The sequence below is a fragment of the Dama dama genome, chromosome 1, assembly GCF_033118175.1.
Source record: "Dama dama isolate Ldn47 chromosome 1, ASM3311817v1, whole genome shotgun sequence".
In the NCBI taxonomy this organism is placed as follows: domain Eukaryota; kingdom Metazoa; phylum Chordata; class Mammalia; order Artiodactyla; family Cervidae; genus Dama; species Dama dama.
In genome coordinates this window covers 78912275-78921453 of record NC_083681.1, presented here as the reverse complement: position 1 = coordinate 78921453, position 9179 = coordinate 78912275, and the positions used below count along the sequence as shown (strand labels likewise).

The 9179-nt window shown below is 36.5% G+C and overlaps 1 protein-coding gene and 1 pseudogene across 1 annotated transcript; both read right to left on the bottom strand.

The window, feature by feature from the left end:
- Window positions 1-1847: 1847 nt before the first annotated feature.
- LOC133056224 (olfactory receptor 5G9-like) lies at window positions 1848-2791 on the bottom strand. Its single transcript, XM_061141350.1, is given in 2 exon segments — window positions 1848-2476; window positions 2479-2791. Coding segments are annotated over 2 exon segments (942 nt in total).
- Window positions 2792-4843: 2052 nt separating this feature from the next.
- Window positions 4844-5724, bottom strand: LOC133069353 (olfactory receptor 5G25-like; annotated as a pseudogene).
- Window positions 5725-9179: the final 3455 nt, after the last annotated feature.

Genomic DNA, 9179 nt, shown 5'->3' with positions numbered 1-9179 from the left:
TGGTTTCCAAAAGATAGTTAGATATCATAGATGATTAGAGGACCCACTTACCATCTGCCAGAACCCCCAAGAACCTCTGCTCTATTTCACAGATCAGAACAGTGATAATTTTCTTTCCAGCAAGAGAAAGAAAAGTCACCTCATTTCACAATTAGCAGCAAACACATACACATCTGAAATGGTTCATCCCAGCCTCCATCTAATTAACTGTTTCTGCAATAAATAATTAATAGAAATTAAATGGAGGAAATTTCTGAGCTAACGTCCTGATCCTTTTAATAGCATCCTACTAGCACTATTTCTGTCTCTGACTATTTAGCACATGCCTCATTCCTGCAGAGACAACAGCTTCATTGAATGCACTATTATTCCTAGCCTGTACACTGGCTCCACGTCTTGGTATCCAGTTGATTCCATAGTCTGCTCACTTCCCTTGAGCCCAAGTCACATCATGACCAGTCCAGTCCCTGTAATGTGCTATTCTTAGTATAGCTGCAATGTTCAAAGCAGGTTCAACAACTTCTGGAGTGAGGAAGAAGGATTGTGACACTATCCTTTCATCAATACTGCCTGAGAAATCATTTGCTTATCCAACAACCCTATCAAGATATTTATCTGGGCAGAGGTTTGAGCTAGATTCTACACCCTAGTTCTTTCCTACATCACTACTCAAGCGTGTCTGTTTTTCGTTTTGTTTCCCCTACTCATATGTGGATCTCTGTATAGCCTAGAGATAAATTGTACATTTTTAGATCACCAATAGCTATCAGGGCTAAAAATAGATGTTGTTAGAATTTAGTTTATACCAAATAGATACTTTTCAAAAACCACTTAACTTTTATGAAAATGATTGCAATTTGTTTAATTCCTCTTTAGATTTTTCTGAGGTTGAGGGGAGCAGAAAGGTGTTGAAATACTTTTTATCTTTATTCTATTGTATTTTTTTAATTTGGAAAGTATAACAGAAAAATACTAACAAGACAATAAGAAATAAATTTTCTGCATTTTAATTACCAATAACTTCTCAGCACATTGTTTCTGATTTTTTAGAAGTTTTCTCATTTTTTTCATTCATTTCTTTGTGATTTATTTCTACTTTCTGTCATAAGCTATCGCTATCCTTATTTGAAAGAACTAGGGAAAACTGAAAATTAATACTAAAGTAATAGTTGGAAAACTAAAGAGTAAAGGTATATGTAGAGAGGCAAATGGGAACTATTGCTAGGACTTGTCACTTGGTGGAAGAATAAGAATACTGGATTTTTTTTTTTTTTTCTTTTGGCTAACATTTTTCTTCACTTGCTTAGCTGCATTTTCTTTTTATCTTCAGTGATCATGATATTATATTTTTGGAAGATAAGAAGAAAATAAGCATAATAGATATTAAAAATAATGTATGGAGGGTTATTTACTTTTTAAAGTCATATGTAAGAGAAGTAAATGTTCTGTTTGATATTTTCAACTCTACATGTAAGGATAGGAGTAAAGTTTGCTGTTCCAAAGAATCTCACCTCATCTGGACATTTCTGTTGGTCCAACTAGTGTGAGAGTATTAGTAACTAGGTTACTTCAACATTTATTAGATTTGATCATATTCTCAGTAATGAAGATGTTTGAGGAGAAAGAATTGCTCTGAGTTTGGGTGATTGGGAATTTTGATCACTAATAGGGACATGATGAAATGGAGCTTTTTTAAAAAGGTACTAAAATAAAAATCATGTAGAAGAATGGAAGGATAGCACCCCCCAAATTCTGCAAATTTTTTAGCATCTTTGGATGATGGTCAGATAGTCTAGCCATGTCTGGAAGCTTTACTTTTTAATCTATTTTCTGTTTTAGATGGAAATTTAACTTTTGAGGCAAAACTTTCTCCTGGCGATGGTCCTGCGCATAGCAGCTTTCACTTCTTTATTTCTCAAGCTGTAGATGAGAGGATTCAACATGGGAATCACTGCTGTGTAGAACACTGCCACCACCTGATTGAGATCCAGAGCGAAAACTGCTCCTGGCCTCACGTAGATAAAGAAGAGAGTCCCATACGAGATGGAGACAGCTGTGAGATGGGAAGAGCAGGTGGAGAAGGCTCTGTGCCTCCCACGAGCAGAGCGGATGCTCAGGATAGAGATGGGGATGTGAAAATAGGAGACTAATATAGTCAGACTGCTGACCACAAGTACAGCTCCAGCCACGATGAAAACTAGCAATTTATTGATCCGTGTGTCAGCACATACCAGAGATAGAAGCGGGGACATGTCACAGAAGAAGTGATTGATAATGTCGGAACCACAGAAGGGAAGTCGGAAAGCAGCTGTTGTGTGGGTCATGGTGTTCAGAAATCCGGCAGCGCAGGGTCCAACCACCAGCTGTATGCAGGGTCTGTGGGACGGGACAACTGAACACCGCAGTGGGGTTCAGATGGCCACGTAGCGGTCATAAGCCGTGGGTGCCCGGAGAAGGCACTCCGTGGCCACAAGAGCCCAGAGGACCACCGCTGCAAGGCGCAGCCTAGGAAAGAAATGGCTTTCCTTTCAGCGAAGAAGTCTCTGAGCATCTTGGGGCCAACCACGGACGAAAAGCAGACATCCACAAAGGACAGGTGACTGAGAAAAAAGTACATCGGTGTGTGCAGGCGGGAATCCATCCGGACGAGGATAATCATGCCCAGGTTTCCGGTCATGGTAACAAGGTAAAAAAGAAGGAAGAGCAAGAAGAGGAAGCCGTGTACATGTGGATGGTACTCTAAGCCTGTGAAAATAAACTCTGTGATCCTTGTATAGTTTTCACCAGCCATTGGTTAGTTCAGCCTCTAGAGTGAGAAAAAAAACAAGAAATTGATAGTGCACAAAGCTTTAAATTACTTAAAAGCATAGCATTATCCATAAGAAAAGAAATTGCAGGTTTTCAGTTTAGGAACACTGGCATAAAAAAAGCTAGAATAAAACACCAGCAAATCAAATACAGTTCTAAAGAGCAACATGGCTTAAATGTTTTAGAGAGAAAATTAGGGTTTAACTAAGAGTTTGTTTGACATTAGAAAACCTATAAATTATTTTAAATGTTTGTTAGTCTTATTTTCCCATAAATCCATTTAACTCATCTTGAACTTTTGAAGATAGATAGAGAAGCAGAAATAGGTTTAAAAAATGAGTTAAACTTACATGTCAGTGAGTTCCTTTCTTCTTTAGAGAATTAACACTGGAGTGCAAACCGTGCTCTTTTTTCAGCATGCATCGCATCTTCCCACCCCAACCTGTGCCTTTGCACAGAGAAGAAGTCCAACTCTCAAGTAGTCACTTGGTTTTATTCTTAGTTTTTTCCCCAAGGAAGTAGGAAGATTCCACTCTGAAAAAAAATTTAAAAATACCCACATGAATTAAGGTTTTCAGAAGTAGTTACATCATTTTTCTTGTTCTGGGAGAATTTGTTTCCCTAAAGTATGCCATGTCTTGGGAATTTTATTAAGAGGAAATTAAAATGTTCTTGCTGCCTCTAAATGCTTTTAAAAATCCTCTGGGATCAAGATATTTGTTTTCTGTTTGACTCCTTTTCTTACCTCCTTCTTTAGCTACTTACAGAGTAAAACTTCAGTGTAATGATGACACAATTTCTGGAACTGTTTATCTAAAGTTCATTATAATGGAGAATTTTCCACAGGATACCTTATTTGACATTGTGATCATTTTAATTAGTGTCTTTTTCCAATACAAACCAAAAAAAAAAATCATTGAGAATCAAAATGTGTGAAGAATTTCTATTATATTTACACAGGTTTTTTTCATGAAAAATTGAGAGATGTTTCACTGACAAAGGTAAGCCTGATGCTGCATTGGAGCTTTACCAGTCATCTTGCTGATTTCTAGTGAGCTTGAGCAACTTTGCAATATTTACAGGACACTTACATACTTTATTAAAGAATATGGAGGCATTCTGTACTTCATATGCACAAAGCATATGATTACAACAGCAAAATCCCGATAAGTTATTACTATGACTAAAGAGTATAGAGGATATAAAAGGCCTTGGGAATAAACTTACGCCAAATATGAAGGTAACATTAGAGAGTATTATGGTTATGTAGTTCCTGAATATCTCACTTTTTTCAGGTTTATTGATATATAATTAACATAATATTGTATTAGTCCAAGGTATACAGCATAATGACTCAATATTTGTCTACATTGCAAAATGATTACCCCAATTAGCTTATCAGTCACCTAACAGAGTTCTGAATTTTATTTCTCATGATGCGAATGATTAAAATCTCTTCTCTCAGCATCTTGCAAATATAAAATACAGTATTGTTAGCTATAGCAACTATGCTTTATTTTACAGCCCCAGAACATATTTCTATTATAACTGAAAGTTTTAAACTTTTGACCTTAATACATTTTTTAATATTCTATGTTTAAAGGGTCAAGGTCAAGATTACAGACAATGAGAGATCTCAACACACGGTAAGAAAAATGAAAGTACTAAGTCACTGCTGTGATTAAAACGTTTACTCAGGACTTAACAAAGAACTTCTGATATCCTAGTCATAAAATTTTTCATATGAATAAGAATATTTTTAAGTCTTGGGATTCAATAGTCTACTCTTTTGAGTTTAAAGTTCTAAAATCCATCCCTACTGAATCAGAAATGAGAAAAACAAAGTGAGAAAATTATAACCTAAAACATTGTATGACTTGTCAATGACCCAAAATCTCAACATAAAATAAAGATTCTCTATACCCAGCCCATGTGGTTACATCTTGCATACAAATTACTCTCAATCTGTAGTATAAATGGTGTTCCCGTTTATCTACCCGTAAGAAACTTCTTCTTTCAAACATACTTTGAATGATTATTTTACTTCCTTGTTTCTCAGGCTATAGAGAAGTGGGTTCAACATGGGAATCAGGGCTGTGTAGAACACAAAAACCACTTTATTAATATCCAGGGAGAAACTGGAACTTGGACGTACATAGATGAAGAAGAATGTCCCATAAATGTTGGAGACAGCAGTTAGGTGTGAAGAGCAGGTGGAGAAGGCTTTCCCCCTCCCGTCAGCAGAGCGGATGCTCAGGATAGTGATGACAATTAAATGTAGGAGACCAAGATAATCCGGCTATTGGGTACTCCTGGAGCTCCAGCCAAGATGAAAGTAAAACTTCATTGACCCGTATGTCTGCACATGCCAGGGAGAGAACAGGAAGGAAGTCAGAGAAGAAGTGATTTTTGGACCACAGTAAGGCAGGTGAAAGGTGAAAGTTGTATGGATCACAGTGCTTATAAGGCCCACGGTATAAGGAGTTACCACCAGCTGCCCACAGACTCACTGAGCCATAATGAGTGTGTACAATAGGGGCTTACAGATGGCCATATGCCAATCGTATGCCATGGAAGCCAGGAGGAAACACTCAGTCACTACACACTGACCAAAAGACCAGATCTGGGCCGCACAACCAAAGAAAGAGATGACTTTTGTCTCTACAAAGATGTCAGTTAACATCTTAGGACCAATGACAGAAGAAGAACAGACGTCCACAAGGGACAAGTGGCTGAGAAAAACGTTCATGTGGCTGTGGAGTCGAGAATCCATCCAAATGAGAGTGATCACCCCAAGTTTCCCAGAAAAGTGGCAACAGAAACCAAGAGAAATATCACACAAAGAACAACCTGGAGCTGGAAGCGATTTGCCAAGCCCACAGAAACAAACTCAATCACCAGAGTTTCATTTTCCATAATCCATTTCTCTGATCTAATCTGTAATGAGAAAGAGAGAGATCTTTCTTTGGAGTCAATTCATAATTGGGTTTCCTCATTTTAAAAATGAATGAATCTTTTACCTTTTTTACATTTACAGGGTATATTGACAGACAACACTCCTGACTTCTATCTCTGAGTGGTCACCCATCCACTTATTGTTTGCATGATATTAAGTCATTAAACCTCAGTTTCTTCTTGATTAAAACAGAAATTTTTTAAGAGAATCATAGGTTTTTAGATATAGAAGTAGTTTGGGAGATTATCTAAAGCAATTCCTTTAACTGTGCCAGATTACATTTCTAAAAATCCTTGCCTTTGAACCAAGGATATTATTTTAAGACACATTTCGCAGATAAGGTATCATGTGCATTTGATGAATTCAGGCTGATAGTTCTCACTCTCACCCTAGATAAAGGCTGTAAGAAATATAACTTCCTTGCTAATTGCTTCAGATTCTGGAAAAAATAAAGCCAGTGTGTCGTCTAAAAGATAACTTCTGAAGTGTAAGAAGGAATGCAAGCTCAGACAAATGAAGTTGGCTTTCGAACAGTTTTCAAAGTCCTCAGCAGTGTCTACTCTGTGATGCCTTCTCCAAAACACCAATATTCCTCATATTATTAATGCGCATGTTGATTACTTTATCAAACTCCATTCTCTTTTCAGCCTATAAGAGGGACTAGTTCTTAAACATTCAGTAGGTGCTGTAATCAATTGTGACTTATCAGAATCTGGGAGAGAAAAATAAAATTTTAAGCAGGAAAAGAACACACCTAGGCATTTATTCCCATAAAAACTGATGTTGACAGAAAAACCTGGACAACTGTATTCATAGAAACATTATTCATAATGGCCAAACACTCGAAATAACAAAAACAATTGAGCAAACTGTGGTATAGCCATACCACAGAATACTATTCAGTAATAAAGAGGAACAAAATATGATACATGCAACAATCTGGCTGAGTGTCAAGAGTGGAGTTGTTAAAAAAAGAAAAAAAAAATCTCAAAAGGTCACATACTCTATGATTCCACTTATAAAACATACTCAGATGGCAGAATTTTAGAGATGGAGAAGAGGTTGCCTGGGATTAGGAATGTTGGGGAGGAGGGTGGTGGCGTTATTATAAAAGGATAACACACAGGAGATCTTTGTGGAGATGGAATAGTTTTGTATCCTGATTGTGCTGGTGGTTAAACAAATCTACATGAGTGCTAAAACAATACAGAACTACACACATAACAAACCAATGTCCATTTCCTGCTGTTTTATGTTGTCTAGAGCAGTGAACTGGGGTCAAACTGAGGGAAACGTACAGGAGAATTCTCTGTGCTATCTTTGAAGCTTCTTGTGAATATTTATTTCAAAATAAAAAGGCTTTAGAAAAAAATGAATAGAAAGTTAGAGGAAGGGGAAGTGAGTATAGCCCCAAAAAGAAAAAGAAAAACTGAAGAAGGGAGGTACACATCTTGGACATGGAAATAATCATGGTGATTCCAGCAACACAATCACACAGAAATATTAAGTGGAGTGTGTGCAGGAGATGTGTTGACAGAAAATGAATGCCATTGCTCCCTGATGAGACATCTTGAAAAAGATTGTGCTTAACAGGAAATTAATGAAATAAAAGCAACAGACCTCCTGTGGTCTCAGAGGCAACGGAGCTCAGTAAAAAAAGACCTGGAGGGGAAGGATTTCAGATTAGTCAAAAAAATCATACCTAAGTAGTGAAATGTTTCAAGAATTCAGTATTTTGTAAACACAGAGCTCATTTCAGGTCATTTATACTCATGTTTGCTTTCACTCAAAGAGGGAAACAAAGCATTTTAAGTGTCAAAATAAATTAAGGTCACAAAAAAATTCTGTGAAGATGCAACTAGAATATGCTCATCTATGATCTCAACCAACTCAAATTATTATGTGAAAACAACAGTTTCTGACTGTCAAAATGCATAGCACTTTATTTTTCCCAGTCTTGCCCAAATAAAATATTCCAGTTCAGAAAATTCATGATCTTTGGACATGAGTAGCATAAGTTCAAGTTAGCTCATTCAGAGGTTTGTTTTCGACATATAATATTCCAGTATATGTAATGTGAAGACATTAAGACCCAGAGAAACCAACCAAGGTCTCATCATTCTAACATTCTTGAGACCATATGTCTTAAAGCACATTCAACATCTCTATGCCAAATACAAAATTCAAACAAAGTGTACATTCAAGTGAGGTCATTTAAACCAAAAGACAAAGATGAAACACTCTATTTCTACCAAATTATCCCTCATAATGAGCTTAAAGATAATGCTTTCCTACGCTTCTAAACTCATCTTCCATGCCTGGCTTCCTGATAGCAATTTGGCAAATTTCATTTAAATAAAAAAGAAAAGATAAGATAAAAAGCCCTACTGTGACAACCTAGAGGGGTGGAATGGGGTGGGAGGAAGGCTCAAAAGGGAGGGGACATATGTATACCTATGGCTGATTCAGGTTGATATATGACAGAAAACAACAGAACATTGTAAAGCAAGTATCCTCCAATTAAAAAGAAATAAATTAAAACAGACATGATGAAAACTATTTAGTTATGTCAAAATGAATTATGAAATTAACATTCCCTCATATGAAAATGAATTACTCTACAAATGTAGACATGCCATTTTTCTCCCAGCTTCTTCATGTTGACTAGGAGGATAGATAATATACTGATACCATCTTGAAACTTGGACCTTCTTAACAGTACTTTAATGAATTAATTGACTCAATTCTGTACAACCTTCAGCAGAGCATTTTCTAAAGAGCTGTTGTATAAATTAGCAATAGCTCCCACAAGGAATTGGAAGCTCAGGAGATGAGGCCTATAGAGAAGAAATTAAAGTTATTTTATAAGAAAATAATTTTGGGACTTTGAATCAAATGTACTTGCACAAATTAAAACTACATCTCCATTTGGAACCACCTGTCCCCTTTGAAATTCCAATTCTGAACCTTCAACTATCACATAATTATCACCGGCCTTTGACATTGTGCAGTTTGAGAATGCAAGATAAAGTCCTGCTTCAGAGAGATTACAATCAGAAGGGGAGTCTGGGTCCACAGCAGCACTAGGGACCCAAAACTGTTTTGTGAGGTAAACTAGAAGAGTGGGATCATTGTAACTGAAGTTTTGGAAATAGTCTCTTGGACATAAACAATCTCAGAAGGTGGTTAAGGTATAGGTAAGTAAAAATAAGGTGGACTGATGGTATCTATATAGCAGTGGAGTACTAAAATTTGGACATCTTTGAAAGACAAAATTAGTACACACTATATATATGAAAATTTCAAAAATAAGAAAAATAGGATTGGACTCAAACTTCAAAACATTTTAACATTAGGTGAAAAATTCTTACTCTAAGCAATGAAGAATCTTTCAAGGTGTTACAGAAAACAGATA